The sequence below is a fragment of the Quercus lobata genome, chromosome 3 (genome assembly GCF_001633185.2).
Source record: "Quercus lobata isolate SW786 chromosome 3, ValleyOak3.0 Primary Assembly, whole genome shotgun sequence".
NCBI classification, from domain to species: Eukaryota; Viridiplantae; Streptophyta; class Magnoliopsida; order Fagales; family Fagaceae; genus Quercus; species Quercus lobata.
The window spans coordinates 69295448-69322504 of record NC_044906.1 but is presented as its reverse complement, the minus strand read 5'-3'; the positions used below and the strand labels follow the sequence as shown (position 1 = coordinate 69322504).

At 35.1% G+C, this 27057-nt stretch overlaps 1 protein-coding gene across 1 annotated transcript; it reads left to right on the top strand.

Moving 5' to 3' along the window:
• Positions 1 to 21394: 21394 nt before the first annotated feature.
• On the top strand, positions 21395 to 26691 carry LOC115978765 (phosphate transporter PHO1 homolog 3-like). The gene is made up of 13 exons (XM_031100618.1): positions 21395 to 22335; positions 22909 to 23254; positions 23340 to 23388; positions 23585 to 23656; positions 23785 to 23914; positions 24019 to 24139; positions 24416 to 24674; positions 24758 to 24862; positions 24963 to 25007; positions 25201 to 25350; positions 25652 to 25930; positions 26161 to 26297; positions 26388 to 26691. The coding sequence occupies exons 1-13, from the start codon at positions 21750 to 21752 to the stop codon at positions 26485 to 26487; spliced, it is 2379 nt and encodes a 792-aa protein (XP_030956478.1). The 5' UTR covers positions 21395 to 21749; the 3' UTR covers positions 26488 to 26691.
• The last annotated feature ends 366 nt before the right edge of the window (positions 26692 to 27057 follow it).

The window sequence follows — 27057 nt, the reverse complement described above, 5'->3', positions numbered from 1 at the left end:
GCATGATGAACTAAGGGAGGAATCTGAAGGATTTGTGTGTGGATAGAGCAACTTTCTCTCCTATTTATGTTAAAAGATAAGGTGGTGGCATTTAATTCACGCAGCGTCTCAAGGAACGCTACAGACAAAACGTCTTTGGCACGATTTCCAATGTCGTCTGCAGCCCTGAAGATAAAGGAGTCTCGAGAAGGCGCACCTCGAACACCGGGACGCCCGAAAAGTACCGCGTGACCTAAAATTACGAAAATACCCCCTAATTTGTGGGCCCAGTAAATTCGCGGCCCAGGCCCGATTCAACACAGGGGCCCAGGGACAGAACCAAGGCATTGCATGGTCCTCGGACTCAAGCCTATGGGGGAACCAAGTACAAAAAATAAAAGTTACAAGTGTCGGACAGTACCAAGGCCGTGTATGGTCCTCGGACCCAAGCCAATGGAGAAACCAAACACTTAGATAAGAAAAGGTTTGAATTTCGTAAGATGGGTTACTTGATAAAAACGTCAAAATCACTTCGTTCACGGCTTAAACACCATAAAAAGTTAAGGCCAATAAAGGTGTAAGGAAAGTGATGGAACGCCCCAGCATTCAGTCGTATAAAAGGGCTACTCATTTGGCGGGTGATATGTCCTTGGATGATTATTTCTCACACGGCATCAAGCCTTCGGTTCTCTCCTCGGCTAGTTCTGGGTAAGTACTATTTTTTACGGGCCGGCCTTATTGTGCCAGGCACTTCTATTAAAGCTATGGCGACATCTTTTTATTATCAGATATTTTGGTCTTAGTCGTCAATGATTTAAATGCTATATTGTTGTGCCGAGCAGCACTTACAAATTTATGAAAACATGGAGACATAACATGCGAAATAAGGTTAACAACAATTTTTATTAGTGTGAAAAATTATTACAACTTACAAAAAGGGGCTCAAACGAGCCTATACAAAATGTGAACTACCTAAGCAATCATTACATCCATAGTACAGATAAGTAAACTGTCAAGCGTCTCTTAAACTCGTCTTCAAAGTCTCTCCAATCTCGGCCTCAATACTGCTCATGTTATGATAATAACCTTCTTTAAAAATATATATATATATATATATATATATATATATATATATATATAATAATAATAAAATAATAATCACGGGGAAGGAAATAGTAAGGAAGAAATCAATGAAGAAGATGGAGGAGATGAATGAAGAAGATGGAGGACATGAGTAAAGAAGGAGGAGAAGAAGAGAGAAGAGATGAAAAGAAAGAAAAGGAGCAAAAGAGGGAGAAGAGAAAGCACCAGAATGAATCTGGTGCTGGGAAGACTAGGGAAGGGAGGCGGAGAGAGCCACCAGTGAGCGAAGAGGGGAAGAAGCAGGGACATTTAGTCTCTGCCTCGGTCCTGACTCCTAACACGCTGGGGCCATACTATATATGCTCATAAGAGAGCGGTTGGTACCGATGATGGGTGTTCTCGACTCAGTCACGCCGAAAGTTTGACGTGACGAGTCCCTGCTTCGGATTTTGACTGAAAGAAAGGTGAGATTGATTTTGAGTCTTCGCCATCCCTGTCCCGATCGAGCCATAAGGAGTTTTATCGGAACGTGGCGTTTATGGGAGGGGTTGGGCTCTTGCATCACTCGTTGTTACGGTAAAGTGTATCACGATTTAGTGTGTAAACCGATGGGTAAAATGAACCCTGGGGGAGACCAAGTATTTCAAATCTCAGAAGGATGAAAAGGGATTCTTTACAAAAGCGATAAACTCCTCCTGTCCTATTTATACAGAGGGCGGAGCGGGGGACATTTAATAGGTTCAGGTCTCCAAAAGAATTTGCAAAGCACAAACACGCCGGTTCCGCTTCTCCACCTCTTCAAAACAAACCGTCAGATTAAAAACAGTTCCGTAAATAGAGGCCATTAAAAGCGCGCCTTGAATACCCAAGCGATAAGAACGCGTCTGGAACAAAGTCAAAGGACTGTCTCACAGACCGGTGTACTCCTTGGGCAGATGAATAGCCGCCCGTATCATTAAAAGGCCAAATCAACTGGGCCGTAGGAAGGGGCTCGATGTTACCAAAAACCCCCTGTCCAACCAGGAGGTTGGACAGCCGGGTTTTGAGGGGCTATTGTGGGGACCAAATGATTTATGGGTCAGGCCTATCTACCCGGGGGGGGGGGGATCCAAAGGCCCAAGCCGAGGAAGGTTGTGGCCCAAGCTCGACAAGATAGCCTGTGGATATTGCCGAGGGCCGCTCAGTCCTCGGCAGACCCAAAGTTCCCCCTCATAAAGAAGGGTAAAAACGGTATAAGACTGAAACTCGGAAGAAAGATCTAAAATATCCGGGGAAAGCTGCTGTTATTGTCATTTAATGTTCTGAACCCGACAGGGCCGCATTCTTTGGCTTTTACGACCACCCCCAACGACTTTGGGGGATGGACTGATAGGACAAGTATCAACCTTGGAAAGATTGACCCTACACGTGGATGAAGGATAATGGACACAGGCGAGTATAAAAGGAAAACTAAGTAACCTTGGGGAGAGGCTGGGAAAAAGATGGCCAAACGATAGAGCCTCCCAGCCCACCTCCCGGAGAAAGACTCCAGGGGTGAATGAAAACTTAACCTTGTATGAACACCACGAAAAACCCACCGCCTATCGATCAAGGCCTAGTCTTTCGAACCCACGCTCTATAAATGATATTGTTAGGGCTTTTTCATGCGCGAACCCGACACTACTACGGTCCGCCACGAATCGTGTCCTTACAATGTGTTATTGGAGAAGTTAAAACTAAATTTTTTGCAACTACAATAAACTGGTGTAGTATTAATTAACTGTAGAAAGTTTTTAAAAATAAAATAAAATATTTTATTAATATTATTTATTTTCCTTCAATTAAAAAACTCAAATTCTCTCTATTCCTTTATTATTTTAATGAGTTTTTTATATTATTTTAAATGAAGTGGTAAAAAAAAATAGAACATTTGATGTTAATTGTATTGTAAAGTGAGGTGGTAAAATAGATAAAATTGCTTTTTAAGGTGCACACCACTATTGTGAATGCTCTAACTTCAAAAAAAAAAAAAAAAAAAAAAAAATCCTAGCTAGCCTAGTATTAAAAAAAAAAAAAAAACATTATTGTTATTTATTTGTCTTTGTTGGTAGATGATTGCATCTCAATTATTAAGAAATAATGATTTTGTGTATTTATAATTTGTTAATATTATATGGATGCCTATTTGGAGTATTTTTTTATTATACTCTAGCCCCCTCTAACTTGAAATCTTAAGTCTGTCCTTGAACCTAGTCAAGTAAAAATGACGTAGCAAACGGGGCCAATCAGTTACAGGTAAAAATGGATCATCTTAAATGGGTTATAAATGAGTTGAGTTAGGGTCGACCCTTATTTTTTCACATGTTTTTTAAAAGAGAAAAACATGTATTTCTCACTTAGTAAATCTTGCAGCAAATTACTTGGCGTAAAATGTATTAATTTAGATTCACCTATTTCAAGAAAGAGCTCAAAGCCTCAAATCAACAAATCAACTTGTTCATTAATAATAAAATAATACAAATTCTAGCATTGCTAACCAAAATTATACTTGTCCCAATTGATTTGAGTTAGAAAAAATTTGTTTGTATTTGGTTACAACTTATAATTATAATGTGTGCACTTTGGTTTGAATTTATGAAATCTCATTCTTGAATTTTGTGTTGCTATTGAATTCTATGAAAGTCAAAACAATGAGACAAAAAGTTTTGGACAAAACTTAGGTACAGTACTTTAAGTGTTGTTCCTTAGGTTCCTCTCTTAAGATTCAGCCATGTGGCTACTTAACTAAAAAATATACTTCTATCTTATGAGAAAAAAATCCATATAGCAGAATTTTAAAAGGGGAACTTAAGGAACAGTATATAAGTACTGCACCTAAGTTTTGCTCAAAAGTTTTTTATTTCTCCCTACAATGTTATTGACATTGATTCAAGGAAATGATCCATGAATATCCCGTCTAGATGAGTATGAGCTAGCCTTGATGAAATAGTATTAGTTTGATATTCCTTTCCAAGCATTTCATCATCATATCAGTGGATACAAGCATGAAAAGTCATCAAATTTCAAGAGATTAAATTAAGGTTGTGTTTGGTTTTATGGAAAAAAATTTCCAACCATAAAATATTTTCAAGTGACAATATTTTTTGAAAAAAAAAAAATTTAAGTATTTAGTTGTGTTTCTGAAAATGTTTTGTAAAATATTTTTAAGTATTTGTTTGCATTCTTGAAAATGTTATGAAAAATGTATTTTCTACTACTTTTTCACATTTTCTCATCTTCCAAGCACATATATAATAAAAAATGAGATTTTTAGATCAAAATAATTGTGATCGGAGATTGGTGGCAATGGTAGGCGACTTGGGACATTAGTGGTGCCAACGGATGATAGTTGGGTGACTGATAGTGGGGGTGGAGGTTCAGTTAATGAGCTTTGAGTAAGATGAAAAATGAAAGGAAAGTAAATAAAAGTAATAAAAGTGTAAAACATTTTCCGCTAGAACTACTTTTATTTTACGGTAAAAAAAAAAAAAAAAAAAGTTTCCGATTGACCAACAATTTTAGTCGCCCCAAATTAACATTTGCAAATGAGGAATTTTTTTTGGAAGTCAATTTGTATCGAAACAAACACAACTTGAAAAGTATTTTTGTGAAAGAATATGCCAATTCTAAACCGAACTTTTTTAATTTACATCCCATGATACATTGACACTAACTCAAAAGGAAAGCATCAACAAAAATAATAGGCATCTTCCTTTTGATGCACCCTTTTATATTGGAAGCAAGCTGTTTGTGAAATTATTTGCCAAAATTAAAAAATGGTCAATTTCTTTATTCGTAAGCAACATTAATGATATTTCAAGGTCTGATTTTTTTAAAAAGAATTTTAAAAATGTACCAGGTCACTAATCAACCTAATATTAGATCATCGATTCACTCGAAGGACCTAATTTTCCTGTACCTATCAGCAGCAATTAAAACAAACCTAATCATTCTAAAAAAATAAAAAAATAAAACCCTAATCTCTATATGTGACAATTAAAAAGGATGGTCGTGTTATTGTGAAAGTGAAGAAACCTTATACGATCCATTCATATTTTGACATATACAATATTTATGTCTCATCTGACATGGTGGGGTGGTAGGGATGGCAATATGACGACGTGGGGTGGTAGGTGCACCATCTTGCATGTTAGGTAAACACAATTTACTTGTTTATTATTTGTCATTGTTTTCCACATGGTGCGCATAACATGTTTGTTAAGTGCTTTTAAGAAAGACAAGTATAAAGCCAATTAAAACAGTCAATCCTAGCTAGTCTGTGCTATGGTTTCTCAGGATTGGTTGTTTTAAGATAAGCTAGTGTATTTGAATATGGGTTCATTTATTATATTCAGGTAATTATTGTATTGGGTTTACTTTCGTACTTGAGGTTTTTTCATGGATTGACAAAGGGGGAGATTGTTAGGGACATTTGTTTTGGTATTGTCAACCATGCAAAATTATGTGTCTATAATGAGACTCTTATGCTTTCTTGCCAATTTTTCACACACAACATGCATTCTCTTTGCTACTCTTGATACAATGTACAGGTACAATGTGATTTGGCTATTTAAAAAAATACTCACACTAGTACAAGAGTAACTTTAAAAAGTCATTTGGAGTTTTGAGTTTTGCATTTTTTTTTTCCTTTGTGTCCATAGTTTCTTGTTATCATGTTCTTGTAGGTCTATGGTTCCTTGTTCTCCTTGTTCCCTCCATGTTAGTTTTTTGTTTGTCTCAGGTCAAGTATTTTTTATTTTCTATGCCATTTGACAATTTTGTCAAAAAGGGGGATCACTGTACAACAAAATGTATTTTCAGTGACAAAAAAATTCATCACTAAAAGTCCAATTTTTCGTCACTAAGGACCTTTAGCGACAAAATCTACAAATTAGCGATGAAACTCATTTCATTACTGAAACCCCGTCGCTAAAAGTCCTGGCGACGAAAAATTTCGTCACTAAAAGTCCGATTTGTTTATATAAAAAAACTTTTAGCGACGAAAACGTTTCATCGCTAAATGTTTTCCTCGATATTTCGTCACTAAAACTATTTTTAAGAAAATTTAGGCACATATAGCGATGAAAATTTTCGTCATTAAACCATTTCTTACAAAATTCTGCTACATTTAGTGACAAAATATTTCGTCACTAAAACAATTTTTTGTTGCTATATTTGTGACGGAAAAATTTGTCACTAAAACTTTTTTTCTATTTTTATTTTTTTCATGGCTTTGATATTAACCTGTAACCTGTCATTACATTATTAAAACCTCACATTTGAATAATACATTTATTTAACAACACATTTATAAAGGAAGATCCATAAATTCCACAAGTAAAAACTAAAACAAGTGTCCAATTCAAATGCCTTCCATACAATAATTGTTTGTAGCACATACAATGACAAGCATAAAATATTTAAGACAATTGTTATGAACTCTACATATCATAATCCATATCAAGATCAACATCAGGTATGTCATGCTCTTCATTTTGATTAGCGTCTCTTGAAGTTCCACCTTCAGGAACAACCTCAGTTTCAACATCACCCATATAATACTCAATAATATTGTTTTCAACATTGATAGGGACAAGATCAACAATCACTTCTTCTTGGAATGCGTCACTATCTTTTGTATTATCATTGGATTCTTCACCCCTAACTTCTGGGACGTCAAACACTCATCTATGTTGGATGTATTGCACAATTTTTCAAGTGTCACACAATTTGGTATCTTGAAGGTAGAAAACTTGTTTCACTTGACTAGGAAGTATAAAATGGTCATTTTGATACCACCAACTTGTAACATCAATGCTCGTGCAGTGTGCATTGGTTCTTATCGTTCTCCTTCGACCATTAGTACCAGTATTGTATCATTCACACCAGAACAAAACAACTTTATGGCAAAACATATACTCTAATTCCCAAATTTTGCACACATGACCATATAAGTCGTGTATTTCTCCCTCATGGTCCCATTCGTTACATTCACCACTGTTTTGGGTTACACGACAATTGTCTAGGTCCCTTGTATGAAACTTTACACCATTGACCATACAAACTGTGTACTCTTTCACATGCGATAACTGTTTAGTAGCTTCTGATGACTCATTAACTTTCAATCTATTCATTTATAATGACATACAACAAGTGATATTAATTAGTAATAAGTAATGACGAAACTATTTAAATGTTTAAATTTATTAATGTGTGATTAAATTTCAAATGCGTTACACGTTCTTTGAACCACTTGGGAAACTCTTGTCGTTGGATTTGAGTTATGACATCTCCAATAGGATTATGCAATGTGTTTTTGTGTTCACTATTAAAAATAAGGTGATTTATTTTCAGTTAAGCATTGCAGATAATATTCAAAACTTGATCAAACAATATATGTATATGAAATTACATACTTTAAATAAGGCTCTAGCTCAGGAATATTGTACAACAAGTACCAATGATGTTAAAGGGAAGAAAATTTTGATACACTTTAATGTTGATATATTTTGATATTTGAATGTCATTTCTCAGGAGGAGTCATAGATTTAAGGGGAGAACTTTATGTTAAAGGGAAGACAATTTTTTTATATAACTTAGGGGGAGAGTTAGTTTGATACACTTTGATATTGATATATTTTGTGTTATGTATCTTTTGGTTTTGTAAGCATTTACATACATCATGCATTGTTTCTATATATGATGATGATGTATGTGTTTCACTCTTTATCTCACATGTGTTGTTTCTTTTCTCACTTTATACGCATGTTTCTTTTTTATTTAACTTGTCATTATTTTCCATATGGTACCTTGATGCGTCTTGTTTAGTGCCTTTAAAGAAAGACAAGTTAAAGCCAATAAGTCAAGATTCCGTGTCTTCTTCTTGCAGCAACTTCTAGAGTTCAGATCTTTTAGACTAGACTTATTTTGTAATCTTGAATAAAATGTATTTTAGGACATTCAATGTACTCTTGTGGTTTTGTCACAGATTGCTAAAAGGGAAGTTTGTTAGGTTCATATTTTTATGAAATTGGCATATCTTATGACAAAACGCAATTTACTTGTTTATTATTTGTCATTATTTTCCACATGATGCGCATAACATGTTTGTTAAATGCTTTTAGGAAAGATAGGTATGAAGCTAATCAAAACAGTCAATCCTAATTCGTGTTTTGGTTTCTCAAGACGAGTTGTTTTTAGATAGGCTAGTGTATTTGAATATGAGTTCATTCACTATATTCGGGTTATATTGTATTGAGCTTACTTTCGTACTTGAGGTTTTGTCATGAATTAGCAAAAGGGGAGATTGTTAGAGTTATGTGTTTTGGTATTGTCAACCATGCCAATTTGAAATGTCTTAAAGTTGTAATTGAATACCAAGTTGAAGACACAAATTAAGTTTGTTTAAGAAAAGCTCAAGAAAAACACATTTTCAGGATATACCTCCATAGCAACTCGATAGAAGCTAGAAACTTACTATTTCCTCAACAGAAGCTTGATAGTAGTTTGATTTATCAAGATTTTGTTCTCGATAGAAGCTTGATAATAGCTCGATCTATCGAGCTTCAAGGAACAACAGAAATCAACAACACAAAAAAGCCTATAACTTATTCGTTTGAAACCAGAATTGAGATCCGTTTGAACCAATATTTAAAAGACAACATAAGCCATCTATTAAATTTTTTTTAGAGAGAGAAACACTCCATTTATGCAGCTAGGGTTTTGAAACAAAGTTTTCTCTATTTCACTAAACAGAGTTTCAAAGTAGATCTGAAGATTCCATTGGTGAAGAAACTGAAGTCATAACAACCACCACAGAGTTGCTATTGTGAGGTTCTTGAAGTCAATTGGAGCTTCCAATTGTGGTGGGTGGAGCGCTCATATATTGAAGAGTACAGATGTTCTGAAGCGGTAGAAGATTTCTACTGTAAGTTCATCTATTGGGTTTGTAGAATTTAGGAACAAAGGTTTTGTACTAGATCTAAAACTTGTCTTCATTATAGTGGATTGATTTTTGGGAAGGTTTCTCCCAAGATTTTTTACTGTGAAACTAATTTGTTTAATTGATTTTTCTGAGTCGTCATATCTTGTCTTATTTACTATTTGATTGTGCATGATATTGACATGATATGAATGTTTGTTTGCTTGAACAATGATTATTCATAATAGATCTAATCAACAATTTGGGTTTAAAACTTGTTAATTCTATCAACCGAGATCTAAATTTCCCAACAGTGCATAACAACACTTTTTTTTTTGTCCTTTTTGAGAAGTAGGAAGTTGCACTCATAATAGATCTAATTAACAACTTGGGTTTAAAACTTGTTAATTCTATCAACCGAAGTCTAAATTTCCCAACAGTGCATAACAACACTTTTTTTTTTTTTTCTTTTTCTAACTTTTATATTGTGAATTAGATTGATGGACTTTTAGGAAATATGGACACTTCATTTGAGGTATTAGCCTGTACCTGTATTATATTCATGTCGTACCAGTGTCATATTGATATTTTACCCACTATATTGTGTTATAATTTTTCAAAAATTGCTTATTTCATCATGTTGTACTCATACTCTTGCCTTTGCTTTCTAGGTAGAGTTTGAAATGGAAACTTCTTTTAGGACACTTATTTTATTTCTCTATGTTCTTCGTTTCTTAGAAACATAATTTTTTCCTGTTAGAGTGGTGATCAAGACGTAAAGACTTTCTCTATATATCAATGGACTTGATGGATCCCCCATTATTACTTCTCCTTTTCCTAAGTCCTAATAAATTGGTATTGAAGCTGTAGAAGATCCCCCGGGTGCTTCCACTACATAAAATTGGACTTATAGTGGCCACTAAAAAAAAACGCTGCTATAGGCAGCTTTTTTTTGTAGCGTTCATACAAATCACAAATTTATGCAACCAGTGTTCTAACTTCCAAGTCAATTTGTTCAACATGTACATCTTCCTAGACACAACTTATATAGGACATTCAGTAATTAGCTTGGTTCTTAATTTTGTCCATTCTTGTACAATTCCCATGCAACTAGGAAGTATTTACCACTCTAAAAAGAATAAACTTACGTCCATATATTCTCCAATCGTTATTCTGCATTTATTCAACCCATGCTCCAAAGCAACGTGAAGACAGACTATTCTTATAGTGTCCGTTTCAATCATTGCAATTTCTTGTACAAGGACAGTGAAACAATTTGAACATTTTATTGCAATTTCTTGTACAAGGACAGTGAAACAATTTGAACATTTTATTTTTGTCACGGGTCACTATAAAAGTCTATAAGTCCGATGTGATCACCACCAGTTTAACGATGATAATATCTCTGTCCATCTTAATAAATGGATTGAGACTCAATCCTTATTCTGTATACATTCAATCCATCATAGCTAAGAATTTGTTCTTGGGGAAGGTTGAATAAAAAAATTGATGACTAAGTTTTTTGTTTTTGTTTTTATTTTACCCCCTTTTTGGTATATATATTATGCATAGTAGTATAAAGCAGTATTATAAATAAGTACTTTATAACTCACATGTGTACTACAAATTACAAAATATATACTTATTAAATTTCAACAAACTTTAACAAAAAGACTTAAAAGTATCTTGAACTTATTATTATTTTTAATAATGAAATTGTCTTCAATCAACAAACATTTTATGAGGAAAGAGTTTTAAAAAAGTCTTTACTGTTATCTTTAATTTTTGAGATAATTGTTAGAGTGACATTGTCTACGTGTTCATTAATTATAATTTTATGAATGTTCAATTTTGTTTCTTTAAAGAATTATAAATGTCCAATTGATTTATGTACTTAGTCAATCCAAGTTACTCTTAGATATATATATATATATATATTAGATTTTTAGAAAAAAATTATACATTTAAAATGTAATTATATATAATAAAATTGGGATGAGGTTATATATATCTAATTGTTATTTAATATTTTTTTCAAAAGGGCATGGCCTCTGGTCCAAAATCATAGGTGAAATTCCCACGTGGGAATTTCACACAATCCTTATCCAAGACAATACAAAATATTCATACAGTAATTGTGCTTCAGAGTTTGTTGTAAAAGAAATGGTGCAATCACACACACACATATATATATATATATATATTTGGTAAACTGGATATATTCAAAAGAAACTAGACAATGATATATGGTCCCATGACGAGTAACAAATTGCATTGTGATCTGTGAGTGAGTCAGGATAAGTATAAGTTGGTCCTGAACGTGGTGAGGAGGTTGACTTGTCCATTCCAAAAATACATAGCCCATCATACATACACACACACACACATATATATATATATATATATTTGGTAAACTGGATATATTAAAAAGAAACTAGACAATGATATATGGTCCCATGACGAGTAACAAATTGCATTGTGATCTGTGAGTGAATCAGGATAAGTATAAGTTGGTCCTGAACGTGGTGAGGAGGTTGACTTGTCCATTCCAAAAATACATAGCCCATCATACATAGGGAGCAATAATTGAATTCAACGAGAGAGAGAATGAAGAGAAAAGAAATACTGAACAACACAGGAATTTTTTTTTGTAAGAAGGCCAATCAAGCTCCATTAAAAAAAAACAAAACAAAACAAAACAAAAGCATTAGAAAGTACAGTTCAAGTTTCTCAAAAAAAAAAAAAAAAAAAAAAGTACAGTTCAAAAGCATCTTCCTGATCACATTCAAAAGCTGATTAGGTACGGATGATTCATTAACAAATCCCTGCCACCTATTATTAAGACTCCATTTGACCAAGCAATGAGCTGCCCATGTATGGAAGAGCACGCCAAGACATAGAAAAGTGCAGGTTGAGTCAATCTTAATATACTATTCAACGTTGAGTTTTATCGCTTGGAGGAAATGTAGCCAAGGAGCTACGGCCATCCATGACTCCATAACCCAACCAACCTTGCAGCTTCTACAATAGTTCCTACTTTTCATACCCCACACATCTATGTAAGATACTTGAGCCATACACCCTCTTATATTATGCTGCATTTACTTTTAATAATAACTCTTTATTATTAGTCCAAAATACTAATCGATTTTTTATGTATGGTTTTTTTATGTATGTAAGGATTAAATTTCAGATCTCTAATTCAACTATCAGAAATTTTACCAGTTAAATTAACTGGAAGTCACTCTTATTCTATTAAGTTAGATGTAAAAGATACGTACTACAGATTTTATGGTTTGCTGCATGAGTATCGAAAGGTATTTAATTAAGTAATAAAAATAATAGAGCCCATTAAATTCTTCCTTATCGGATGCACCAATGCAACTAACATGCTATGAACAAATGAATAGGGAGAGGGAAAGAAATTCTAACATAAAGGCACACTATAAACTCCACTCAAAAGTTATAATAACTTTTAAGGGATAATGAAAGAAGTTATATTATACACAATATACTCTCTTAAGCAATGTAGAACAATTACCCTTTTTTTTTTAGAAACAAACATGCACACACAATATTAAATTGTTTATTCATGATAAGTTCTGCAAAAAATCAGTAGCAAACCGGCTTTGGTTTCTTTATTTGCAACTACGGCCTGGTCAATCTGGTATCAGAGAAATAAATCTCGTCTCCAAGATAATCCTCTGCCCCTTCGTAATATTGCTGGCTTTGCAAAAAATTACCTCTGTGAATTCAGAGGTCTGGACAATCACCAATCACACAGATGTCGAGTGCCTCTTCGCAGATGGTTACCTCCTGCAGCGGGCTCTGTGAAGACAAATTACGACGGTGCAATGTATGGAGAGTCAGACAAAGCGGGAATTGGCGTGGTAATTCGTAACTGTGAAGGCCACATGTTAGCTGCCCTATCCGAGCAGATAGTGAAACCTCCATCGGTGGAAATCCTTGAACTCCTTGCTGCTCGACGTGCTGTTAATTTTACTGCAAAATCGGGTTACGCTCAGTTAGTATGTGAGGGCGACTCTGAATTTGTGGTTAAGTCATTAAGGGGAACTAGTATGGAAAATTCCCGGGGAGGGCATATCATCAAAGATATTTTATCTCAATCAAACTCATTTCTAAGTATTTCTTTCGCTCACGTAGGTCGGCAAAGCAATGTTGTTGCACACGCTTTAGCCCAACGAGCGAGACAATCTTTTTCTTCTCAAATCTGGTTGGAGTGTGTTCCAACAGATATTATGTCTTTTGTATTGGATGATTTCCCCTCTTCTTGATCAATATACCAGCAAGTATTCACTTCTCCAAAAAAAAAAAAAAAATCTTTTTGTGTCTTAATATCGTTAATATAAAAATACATAATTGTTGAGATCCTTTTAATTATTATTATTATTATTATTATCATCATCTTTTGATGAAAGAAAGCCTTTTAATTTATAGTAACTGTGGGGCCAGAGAATTTGTAACCCTAGCCCACTTTACATTAGGGCCCAAGGCCCGAGCTGAGGAGAGGAATTACCGAGGACATACAATAAAAGTCCAAATAACCTTGAGACATAGTCGAGGATGATTCTGTCCTCGGCATCCCCAAGGCACTCCTAAGAAAGGGCAAGAACGGTATGAGAACAGTTTTGGGAAAAAACCGAACACATCCACGTTGATGGAGAAATGACCCCTGGACAATATGGCGACAAAGGACGAAGGAAAGGCTGCCATTACTGCGATTAAATACTTTGCGCCAGGCAGAGCCATACTTTTCAGCTTTTACAACCACCCCCAACCACTTTGGGTATGGGCTGATGGGACAAGTATCAGCCCTGGAAAACTGAACCTACACGCGGACATTGGAGGAAGAGTAAAGGCTAATATAAAAAGAGAAGTAAGCAGTCCAGAAAAGGGGGGCTGGGAAAAAAGGCTAAGAACCAGAGCCTCCTAGACCATGCCGAGAAGAAAGACTTCTCGAGCGAACATGGTTTATTTCTGTATGAATACCATGACTAACCACCATCCGGTGACCAAGGCCTAGTCTTTCAAGCCCACGCTCTACAAATTATATTGTTTGGGTCCTTAACATGCGAACCCAATATTATTTTGGGTCGTTACAAATTGAGTCCTTACAATTGGCGCCGTCTGTGGGGAAGGCTTGTGCGTTGGCACAGGCGGTGGATCGAGAAAGTCCCTCCATCACTTCCAGCAGCCCGTGGTAGTGCCCTAACATAAAGTTCCACTAAGGGCTACGCTTCGAAGCGTCAGTAGCACAGATGGTTCTAGGGGCTTCCAACGTCAGATCAACGTCCCACACCTTGGCCGAGGGGCTAATCCCCCCAAACTTAAAAGAAATCTAAGATTTGGACAGAACCAAGATATTGCATGGTCCTCGGACTCAAACCTATGGGGAAACCAACTACTTAAAAGAAATCTAAGTTTTGGACAGAACCAAGGTATTGCATGGTCCTCGGACTCAAACTTATGGGGAAACCAACTACTTAAAAGAAATCTAAGTTTTGGACAGAACCAAGGTATTGCATGGTCCTCGGACTCAAACCTATGGGGAAACCAACTACTTAAAAGAAATCTAAGTTTTGGACAGAACCAAGGTATTGCATGGTCCTCGGACTCAAACCTATGGGGAAACCAACTACTTAAAAGAAATCTAAGTTTTGGACAAAACCAAGGTATTGCATGGCCCTCGGACTCAAACCTATGGGGAGATTAGTTATTAGAAAATGGATTAAGTCTTAGGCAGAATGGAAATCCTGTCCTGTCCTCGGATCCCCAGCTCTAAGGAAACTAATGTAAACGAGTGTTTAGGTTCGGTACAGTCATACCTCGGTTCTCGGACCAGATGCCAAAAATGGTTAAGGCCATGAATGTTGTTAGGAACGTGGTAAAGCATCCTAGTACACAGCGACCATCTCGGATAGTTCATTCTGGGTTACCCATCCTCGGATGATCGCCTCATATGCAATATAGAACGTTCAGCTGTTATCTCGGTTAGTCTTATATGTATAACCTTTTTCAGGTTGGCATTATTGTGCCTGTTAGTCTCAGTAAGTTCAAAATAATAGCTTTTTGTTAATAGGGGGTTCGGCCCTAAGTATTGCTCAAAAAAAAAAAATATATATATATATATATATATATAGCACATCCATTCACAGTATAACTATTGCAGAAAAGAAAGAATATTGGGAATAAGATAAAGTCATCTTTTATTAATACCAAGAAATAGTACAGCGTACAATGAGGGGTTTAAGCAAGCCTATACTAGAAACTAACTACAAAGGCATAAAGAAAAAGAAAAAAAGGAAAAAGATACAAGGGAACGATAAATCCTTCAAAATTCTGCTCTTGTGGTGGCTAGGTGTGTCAGGATGGCCCCTTTGACGGAAGGAGAGAATAGGCAGAAGAAGAAGCAGAAACACCAGGATGCCCCTAGTGATGGAAGAGAAGAAGAAGCGGAGGCAAAAGGAGGCACCAGAGAAGGAGGAGAGAAGGAAGCGAGGATGCCCAATCCCCGCATCAACTCTGACTCCGAACACGCGAGTGTCATATTAGCAGTGCTCGAGAGAGAGCGGATGGTACCGACGATGAGAAACCCCATTGCTGTCGCACCAAAAACCTGACGCGACCAACACCTGTTTCGAATTTTGGCTGAAGGAGGAGGAGACTTCTCCCCCGCCTTGCGAAAGGGGAAAGCTGTCTTGAGTCTCCGTCTCCCTTGCCCTGACTGCGCCATCTTGAGTCTCGGGGAGACCCAGTGCTTCTGGAGAGAGTGTGGTCCCTTCACCCCTATTTTTGCCTCAAACATATCACTCTCTAAGGCTTAAATTGCACTAGTAATGAAAACTTTGAGTGCAACTGGAGGTTTAGGAATTTGAAAAGACCGAAAGGTCTGTACGTCAAGGAAGTGACCTCCTACCTTGCTTCTTATACGGAAGGCAAGTCTGGAGGCATTTAATCTGTACAGATTTTCAAGAAAAGCTACAAACGAGATAATTCCTACTCAACTCCCAACGCCGTTTACAACCGTTGGATGGGTGTTGCCTCGTAAAAGGAACTTATTAAAAACGCGCCTCGTACACTAAAACGGCAAAGGCGCGACGTGAGTAAAACTAAAGGAATGTCTCGTGACCGGGAGCGTTTCCCAGGCAAACGAAAAGACACCAATATTAATGAAGGACAAAGTTGGGCAAGCCATGATATAGGCCCGACATCACCAAAACCCTCCTCCCCGACCAAGAGGTCGAGCAGCAGGATTTTGAGGGGCTATTATGGGGCTAGAGAATTTGTAACCCTGGCCCACTTTACATTAGGGCCCAAGGCCCAAGCCGAGGAGAGGAATTACCGAGGACATATAATGAAAGTCCAAATAACCTTGAGACATAGCCGAGGATGATTCTGTCATTGACATCCCCAAGGCACTCCTAAAAGAAAGGGCAAGAACGGTATGGGAACAGTTTTGGGAAAAAACTGAACACATCCACGTTGATGGAGAAAGGACCCCTGGACAATATGGCGACAAAAGACGAAGGAAAGGCTGCCATTACTGCGATTAAATACTCTGCGCTAGGCAGAGCAATGCTTTTCAGCTTTTACAACCACCCCCAACTACTTTGGGTATGGGCTGATGAGACAAGTATCAGCCTTGGAAAGCTGAACCTACACGTGGACGTTGGAGGAAGAGTAAAGGCTAATATAAAAAGAGAAGTAAGCAGTCCAGAAAAGGGGGGCTGAGAAAAAAGGCCAAGAACCAGAGCCTCCCAAACCATGCCAAGGAGAAAGACTTCTCGAGCGAACATGATTTATTTCTGTATGAATACCATGACTAACCACCATCCGGTGACCAAGGCCTAGCTTTTCAAGCCCACGCTCTACAAATTATATTGTTTGGGCCCTTAACGTGCGAACCCAATATTATTTTGGGTTGTTACAAATTGAGTCCTTACAGTAACATTACTCAATTTCCCTAAAGAGAAGAATAATTCAAATCTCCCTTTTTGTATAAAAAAAAAAAAGAAAAAAAAAAAGAAAAGAAAAAAAGGTACTACATTTGTAAGGGCATTGCCATTGGATGATGTAAATTGCATTTTGCATGATTCTAGCAAACAAAACACAAAAAACACCGTCCATTGGCTCACTGTAGAAAATAATATAGGTTGCTAATTGCTATAGTGACATAGTACTGTAGCACAATGTAAATCTTTTTTTTTCTTTTTCTTTTTTTGTATTTTTAATCTCACACACTCACTCTCTATGTGGCATACCCATTGTTATTGTAGCAACTTGTAGATAGAAAATATATTATTTTAATGTATTGAAAATGTAAAATAAAGAACAACGATGTATTACATAATGATGTAAAATAAATAATTAAAGTGGGTTTTACATGGCATACCCATGTCATTGTAGCAACTTGCAGATCGAAAATATATTAATTTAATGTATTAAAAATGTAAAATAGAGAACGACAATGTGTTAGCTAATGATGAAAAATAAATAATTAAAGTGGGTTTTGGTAATGCAAAATATATTAATTTTTAATGCATAAGTTGACAAGAAGCTCTAAATATTGATAGTTAAATAATTTAATTTTCTGAACGTTGAGCCGATCTAACTTTGAATGAATCTGAATGATGCATGGGAGATCTGTTGTCTGGGGCGAAGAGGAAGCAGAGAAAGGGAGATCTGTTGTATTTGCGTGGGACTTTTCTATCTCATTGAATTAAAATAATAGTTAATTTACTGTTCTTGTCTTAAAAATAGATTGTTATACCAAATACTCAATTATATTTTTTCAGTTTAAAAAAAATATTATAAAAATATGTTATCAAACACATTTTGAATTATGAGTACTCAAAAGACGTATTTTTAATATACTCTTTAAATCATAGTTTTCACATTATTTAAAAACCAAAACCATGATACTTCTGCCAAATTGACCCTTAAGTTTTGACCCAATTGCATTTTTCTTCAACAAAAAGAGCCCAACCAGAAAGAACAAGAGTAATTAGGTCTATGAAAGACTCCTATACAGCTTGAGCTTAGTGCATGAAAGATTGAAAGAGCTAAGAGCCTCAATTTTGGATAGGAAATCAGGACCACTTTAATCTCCAAAGTAGGTTTTTTTTTTTTTTTTTTTTTTTTTTTTCCTATCAAGGACATTTCAAAATTCTAACTTTTCTGTAATGCAAAAAGGAAAAAGAGAATCAAACTTGTCAAAGATATGACCCTTTCTACCAATCTCAAGTTGATTAAAGAATGGAGCATTATATTAACGAGAGAAACAAAAGTTCAACTCTATGATTATTTGAGAGTTTTGGATAAAGGTTATTTACGAAGATTAATATATTATTGATTACAGTATATTTTAGGAGGTTTTGTTTGTCTAATCTCTTCCCTTTTTTTTTTTTTTTTTATTTAAAAAATGAGCTTTAAGAAGAAACGAAAGTGTATTAAAATAAGAAACCAATTCCGTACTCCTGGTTTACTATACTAAACCCCCCAAAAAAAAAAAAAAATCAGTGCACTAGTTACACTAAATAATTTCACATGTCCAAAAAATATATTTTTTCCCCCTAGAAAATTACAAAAATAAAAAGCATTGGGTTTTGAGGTAATGAGGTCTTTAGATCCAAGGATGACTATAGGTACATATGAATTTGCTTGATTTAATTACTAGCTTTTTTATTTATTTATTTTATAACTGCTTGTTTGCAAAATTGAACTTTAGGAACATTAAAATTTTGAAAATATTCATCTGCCTAAAGTGATTATGTAAAAATTTCTAAGCTAATAGTAATTAGTTTGATTATTGAGTGGACAATGGCGGGGGTTAATTTCCTGTTTGAAAGTTCATAAGAGCACTAATATTAAGTGTACTTAGTGCCAAATATTTGACATTCGACATACCAAACATAAAAAATCTCTAACATAAGATGTTCTAAATGCTAAACAATTTAGCACAGAAGAACAATACTATCCAAATTTGGAACAGTACGGAAACAAATGTTAAAAAAATATTTATTTTATTCTATTTCTCTCTCACTTTCTGCCTCACTTTCCTTAACCCTTCTCTCTCCTCTCCCTCTCCTCCTTAGATCAATTATCTCCTCTCTCTCCCATTGCCATTCTCTCCTCTTTTCTTTCTCCCATGGCTGGTCCTCTATTAAATGCCGCCGCTCACCACAGCTCCAAATCCCCTATGGCCGGGTCACTCATGGAGGTGGCTTGGGTAATTTTTCAAATTGGGTTTATGGGTTTTTGGGTTTGAATTTATTGTTGTTGTTGTTGTTGCGGGTTCCATACACAGTATACAATGGCGGTGGTTGGTGTTTTTACTGTGGCTATTGGTGCTTTGTACGGTGGTGATGATTGGTGTTTTTGCTGCTGTGGGTTTGGTAATGGGTTTGTCGTGGGTATTTGGCTGGATTTGGTTGGGTTTGTTTTGATTTGTGTTTTGGGTCGTGGAGATGTGGTGGTTGTGGCAATGGTTGTTGGTTGGTGTCCTCTGCTTTGGTTCTTGGTTGGTAGCCACTACCTTGGGTTCTGTTTTGTTACTTTTGTACAGAGGATGAGTTTTGTGTTAATATATTATATTATTTTAACATGTTGTAAAGGTATAAAATTAATAAAATATGTGACCAATTTAAAATGCATGGTAAAAATGATATGATAAAATATTACAAAGTATATTTTTAATAGTAAAATGATATGTTAAAATATTATAAAGTATATTTTTTTATGCGTTAAAATGGTATACTTTTGCAAAAAGACAGGTGCTGATGCTCAAGATGTAAGACAAAAATAAATTATTATTTCTTGGACAGTGGAAAATTTGCAATCAATGGTCAAAGAACATGGCGACTCTGACAGGGGAGAAAAATAATAGAAAAAAGTTAGACGGCTTTGAAAATAAATAGAAAATTTGCTAGGTAGGTAATATGTAGTGGATGCCGTACCAATATTTGTCGTATTGGTTGGTATGTACCGTACTTATATATATATCAAAATATTAATATTTTGTATCAGTTTAAATATTAATTATATTGGTCAATTTTGGACAATATCAACCAATATCGGTTGGTATCGGGTATACTGATCGGTATAGAAAAAAGTTTTTTTTTTTTTTGTAATTTTTGGATTTTTGTAAGGACATAATGGTAACTTATTTACATTAACTTATTAGTATTATTTGTTTTTTTAATATGCAATGAACAATTAAGCTTTCTATTTTTTATATTGTGTTTTTTTTTTCTTCTTTTAATTGATACTAACGTGTAAAACAATGAATAATTTGTTCTGAATTAAAGTAATATTTTATGGTAAAATTTTATATTTATTATAATATATACACACACATACATACATACATACATACATATTTATAAATATAAAAAATAATGATAACTCTAAACAGTACATCGATATTGACCGGTATCAAAATATATCATTTCACTAGTCAAATCGGTAGAACCTCTGGTACGAAATTGACTCCCTTGATAAAAACATCTCTATCAAGTGGCAGCATTTAATCCTTCTTCATTTTCTCCGATGTTCACATAATAAATAGTCTGCTATCCTATTTTCTATACCTAGAAAATGACATTTTAACTCCAAAATCTCTACTATTACAAACAAATTTATAATTTTTGCTACAATTTTTTCATGTGACTAATTGTGAGGGGGTAAAAAAAAAAGGTAAAACTTTTGTATAAATGGGAGATAACGAATCACAATTTGTGTCATATATAAAAATTGTGGTAAAAATTGTAAATTTATATGAGATAACTAACTTCTTTTTTTTTTTTTTTTTTTTAAACGTTAAAAGCCCATATATACATGTACGGATTTACCTCTCTCTCACACGAAGAAATAGAACTAGCCAACACGTGTAAGCTACCTGTTCATTTGAATGTATTTTCATGAATCTTCCACGAACAAACATGAGCTAATACTTTGGTCCCCACACACACACATGTGAGGAGGGAGTTGGTGGGTCTTACATGGAAAACCTTCCGGTATAGAGAGGAAAATCACGAGTGAATTCAGAAAAAATATCTATTATGAAATAGAGATTACAATTATAAAATTTATGTTAAACTTGAGTCTACAATAAATTAGATATAAAACAAATAAATATCAAAGAGTAAATACAATCTTACCACAAATCCAATAGCAAAATCTCCCTCTAAAATGCTCCTACTCTTCAAGATTGTAACACTAAAAAACTCTATGAGAACATCAATTAATCTTCCTTATGTGTAACTTGAGAAAAAAAAAATTATATCCTTTTTCTTTTTCACTCTCTCACACTCTTCGCTGTGTTTCTCTCTATCTCTTCACACGAACATAACCTCAAATGGCTGAACATCTCTGTGTTTTTGCTCACTCTATGAAACTCACACACGCTGCTTCAACCCTTACTCAGTGTATTTCTCTCTCAATCACACACCATGGCCGAATGGCCTTTCTTTTCTTTTCCTTCCTTTCTCCTCAGCGTGTCTAACACGCTTGCTCAGCTTTGCATTAAAACAAAAGCTGACTTTGGAAGCTTGAGCCTTGAGGAAGCAAGCTCACTAATTGAGCTTTGACTAATGTTACAAGCAAGTGGGCTGGACCCTAGGTGCCACGCACCCATCAGGAGTTACATCTGAGGGAGCACTCAATATATGTCAACTAGCTCACTATATATTTCTTCATTTTGTGCTGCAATAAAAGGCAAAAAAAAACCATGAAATTTGGGAAGGAATTCACAGCACAAATGGTGCCTGAATGGCAAGAAGCATACATGGATTACAATCAACTTAAATCGCTTTTGAAAGAAATCCAACGCTTCAGGCAAAGAACCAAGCCACCAGCAACCCCAGCTGGCCTTAAACGAAAGCTCACACTTTATAGAGCTTTTAGTGGCTTAACACAAAGATACAACAACCCCACAAGCCCATCATCAGCTTCTGATGACATTGAAAGCCAAGCCATTCTTGTCAATTCTGTGAACCATGGTGGCTCACAAAGTTATCAAACTACGTTTCTCATGTCCTCAGATGAAGGTGGTGAATATGAATTGGTTTACTTTAGGAGACTTGACGATGAATTCAATAAAGTGAACAAGTTTTACGAGGCTAAAGTGGAGGAGGTGATGAAGGAAGCAGCAATGTTGAACAAACAAATGGATGCTTTGATTGCTTTTAGGATCAAAGTGGAGAATCCTCAAGGGTGGTTTGATAGGTCTGTGGAGATGACTCATCTTGCTTCTGATGTTGCTGCTTCAGCAGCTGCAGTGGCGGCTTCTACACCAAAAGGAGCCAGAGCAAGTAGTAAGTTTTTGAAGCTTTTTATTAATTAATTTTTTTTTGGAAGCCTTTTCATACTGTTATTAACCGCTAGTGTTGAAAAATGCCTAAATTATTACCCATTATACTGTAAAAAGCTTACAAATTAAACTAACAATGGACTTCATTGGTGCCCAGATCAATAACACACAAAATAAATTTCTAAACTACTTTTATTTATTTATTTTGTATTAAAAAAAAATGATGTATCACCAAGAGCCTGTAGCTTCTTGGCACTTTTCTTTACGAGGAGAACGGGTTTGAATCTCACTTTCTCATTATTGTAATTATCGAATTATAAAAAAAGTATATTAGAAAATCAATTTATACAGTTTATGTAATAAAAGTTGTAGAAACTATAATATCACTTCGGGACGGAGTTTTTGGTTAGATACGCAACGTGTTTGTAGTGTGAACTTATTTTACTAAAATAGAGGCTTGTTATGACCATGCTTCACTAGTTTCATATTCATAACAAGGCCAAAAATATCAAAGTGTTTGCAAAATGATATCAATTAGTAGACTCTGCAATAACTAAATCAAATGCTCCATGATCAGGAAGAGTTCCCATGTCCATGGATGTGATTGAAGAGGGTCCAAGCAGCCATGGACCATCATTAGATGAATCAAGTGATGACAAAGAGAATGAAATTGTCAACCAAATGGTTCAAGAACAGAGGCTAAAGAACATGAAGGGAACTAGACCAGCTCCTCTTGAAATACTTAGTCATGTGAAAATGAACAACACTCTAGAGACTCCTCGTTCAACCATTAAGGGCTTCCTCAATTACCCTATGCAGACAGAGCTGAATTTCACGAGGGAAAATTTGAGAAAAGTTGAAGATCAACTTAAGCGAGCTTTTGTTGAATTTTACCAGAAGCTTAGGCTTCTGAAGAACTACAGGTACTAGTTTATTATTAAATTTGGTTGGGTATGCTTGTCTTTCTTTCAAATGAATGCACTTAATCATATTGCTTTGAATGAACAGCTTCTTAAACACACTAGCATTTTCAAAGATCATGAAGAAATATGATAAGGTATTTCCCCTCTCAAAAAAAAAAAAAAAAAAAATTGTATATAGTTGATTCAAGTGTAGTTGTATTAAGAAAAAAGTTGTACATAAACAAATATGTTAAGATGCTAAAGAAAAAACTGTTAGCAAACAGACACTGCTCTTATTCCTAGGGTTTGGACATTGATTTTGGTTCTTATGTTTTGAGCTTAACATTGTAGATCACTTCAAGGAATGCATCAAAATATTACATGAAAATGGTGGATAATTCCAACCTTGGCAGTTCTGATGAGGTAAAATTTCTCTATTCATTGGCAAAATGCAAGAAAGAAAGGGGAACTTAACCTTTAGGCTTTGCTTACAAAAGGGTTGCTAATGTCAAGTACTTTCCTCTAATCTGATATGCCATTTGCCATTTCAGATTACCAAACTTATGGAAAGGGTTGAAGTTACATTCATCAAACATTTCTCCAATTCTAACCGCACCAAAGGCATGAAAATCTTAAGACCCCAGGCAATGAGAGAAAGACATAGGACAACATTTTCCACAGGTAAAAAATTTTTGTTAGTATGAATTAAACTTCATAACAGTGAATTGGGGCCAATTTTGATATCAATTTCTTTCCCTTGAATTTGGTCTTTGTAAAAACTTCAGGTTTTTTGGCTGGCTGCACAGTAGCTCTGATATTAGCCCTTATTTTAATTGTCCGTGCCCGCAAACTCATGGGTAAGCCAAAGGCAACACAGTACATGGACACCATGTTTCCTCTTTACAGGTATATTCCCTCTTAAACTAAATTTGTAGGATTATCTATTATGATACCATGATAAAATTTCATTTTTCCTAAAAGCTTAAACAAATAAACTAAGAGAAAACAATGAATATCATCATTATTATAACATAACAGAAAAAAAAATAAAAAAATAAAAAAAAATTTCCAGTATTTAGTTGTTTTAGCTGAATAAAAACAGATTCATGAGATGAACATGACTTCCAATTCCAACAAAAGGGATATATAACTCTTTTGTTTCGCATGTTGAAACCCCTGCAGCTTGTTTGGCTTTATAGTTCTGCACATGATTATGTTTTCTGCCAATATATTCTTCTGGAGGCGATACCGGGTCAATTATTCCTTCATATTTGGATTCAAGCAAGGAACCGAGTTGGGGTATCGAGAAGTTCTCCTCCTCAGTTTTGGTCTTGCAGTTTTAGCACTAGCCAGTGTGCTCTTAAACCTTGACATGGAGATGGATCCAAAAACAAAAAATTATGGAACATACACCGAAATTCTGCCTCTGACCTTGGTTTTTGTAAGATTATTAAACTTAATTGATGATTTCCACATTTAACCTCTGAATATATAGGTAGCACCTAATCCTGTCTTTCTCTGCAGCTTGTGTTCATCATATTATTCTGCCCATTTAACATCATTTATCGCTCAAATCGTTTCTTCTTCCTTGCATGTCTCTTTCACTGTATCTGTGCTCCTTTGTACAAGGTAAATATTGGTCAAGAACTCGTAATGCATAAGATTAGTAAGTAAAACTGGGGTGCTTTTGTATGAAGTATGAACATTTGTGAATTTCTTTCTATTGCAGGTGACACTCCCAGATTTCTTCTTGGCAGATCAGTTCACTAGCCAGGTTCGTAAATTGGTTCATGTTGTTTATCAATTGCGCAAGAATGATACTATAACTACTGCACATTTTATTATATAAAGCTACTAAGTTATAAATTGATGTGTCAACTTTTGAAACACACACAAAAAAAATCATTTACTCATTAATATATCACCAATCACATTCATTGATCATTTTATTCTATCTTTTGTTGCAGGTGCAAGCCTTGAGAAGTTTTGAGTTCTACATTTGCTACTATGGTTGGGGCGACTTCCAGCACAGAGAGAACAGGTGTGAAGAAAGCAAAGTATACAAAACTTTCCTTTTCATTGTTGCAGTAATTCCATACTGGTCTCGATTCCTTCAGGTACCAAGACATTTCTTTGACTTAATAAGTTTAGGGATAAAAAAAAGAAAAAAGAAAAAAGGCACAATCATTATATTTATGATATCATGTTGTAATTGGTGTATACTAAAAGTGGTGCCAATGATAAAATAATGTAAAAGTGATGTTACACCAATTTTAACCTGACATCTAACTATCTATGAGAGTTTTGAAAAGTTTTATGAAAGTCTTTTGTGTCTCAAATACTGCTCTTCTTCTTACGCTGCAACAAGTTGAATAATAATTGCTTGATGGGCATACTTAATTCCCTTTTCATTTTTAGTGTCTCAGGCGCCTGTTTGAAGAGAGAGATCCCATGCAAGGATATAATGGCATTAAGTATTTTCTGACTATTGTGGCTGTTATCTTGAGGATTGCTTATAGTCTTGACAAGGGAATGGGTTGGAAAACATTAGCCGGGATTTTCTCAGCCATTGCAGCAATTGTTGCTACATACTGGGACCTTGTTATAGATTGGGGGCTTCTTCAACGTCGATCTAAGAACCACTGGTTGAGAGACAAGCTCTTAGTCCCTCACAAAAGTGTATATTTTGGAGCAATGGTAAGAGAAAAAATAACTGTAGCATCTACATAGCTTTTGATAGATGTTATTTATTTTTAAAACTTAAAATAAACATAAAATATGCTCAAAGATATATGTTAATCATTAACTATCTCAACCTTACCTGTCTCGTGTCTGTGTCTGTGTCCATGACTCCATGTGCAGGCTTCTTAGCTTTTCTCAACATCTAACACAGTAACACTACTAATTTTTACTTCATGACCATGCAGGTGTTGAATGTGTTGCTGAGGTTTGCATGGATGCAGACTGTATTGGGTTTCCAAGTGTCATTCTTGCATGAAAATTCCTTAATTGCCATTCTAGCTAGCCTAGAGATCATTCGTCGTGGCATATGGAATTTCTTTAGGTAACAAATTAAGATTTTAATAAGTCATTTTGGTACAATAATTTCTTTAGTTTTTGTGATAATACTAAACTTTTATGCATAATTGATCAGATTGGAGAATGAACATTTGAACAATGTTGGCAAGTATCGAGCTTTCAAGTCAGTGCCACTACCCTTCAACTATGATGATAACGAAGATAAAGATGAATAGGCTATTTCAACACCTACATAAATAATATATATAAGACCAAGGAAAAAAAGGAAGGGTTTTTTATTTTTATTTTTTATTATTTTTTTTATTTTTATTCTTCGGAGATGCTGAGAATTGAGATGGAGGCGCATTAATATTTTTGGGAAGGCAGTCCATGACCATGACAATCTCACATGATATATTTATGTTGATAAATTCGATTTTTATGTTTTTTTTCCTAAATAATAATAGATTTTAATCTTATATAGAACCCATAATTATTGGAATTTACCTGACCTCATAAAACAAGTTGTAACAAAAAATTTTCTTTTGTTTCCAAGGTTCTTCTACACTACTATCAATGCATTCCTCCCTTCATGAACTATGACACAAGCAGACAACATTGAACCTAGTCAGGTAAAAAGGCAAAACTACACTACGGGTAATCTTTAATGGGTTCAAACAAGGTGGGTTAGGGTGTGCCCTTATTTATTTTTTCACATGATATATATATATATATATATATGTGTGTGTGTGTGTGTGTGCGCGCGCCCTTATTTATTTTTGGGATAATTATACTTTATCCACCTG

Bases quoted from the DNA above. Each gene is read 5' to 3' on its own strand.
- LOC115978765 (XM_031100618.1), top strand. From the start codon at position 21,750: ATGAAATTTGGGAAGGAATTCACAGCACAAATGGTGCCTGAATGGCAA. The intron at 25,351-25,651 runs GTACCAAGACAT...TTTCATTTTTAG, and splicing joins ACTGGTCTCGATTCCTTCAG to TGTCTCAGGCGCCTGTTTGA. The intron at 26,298-26,387 runs GTAACAAATTAA...ATAATTGATCAG, and splicing joins GGCATATGGAATTTCTTTAG to ATTGGAGAATGAACATTTGA.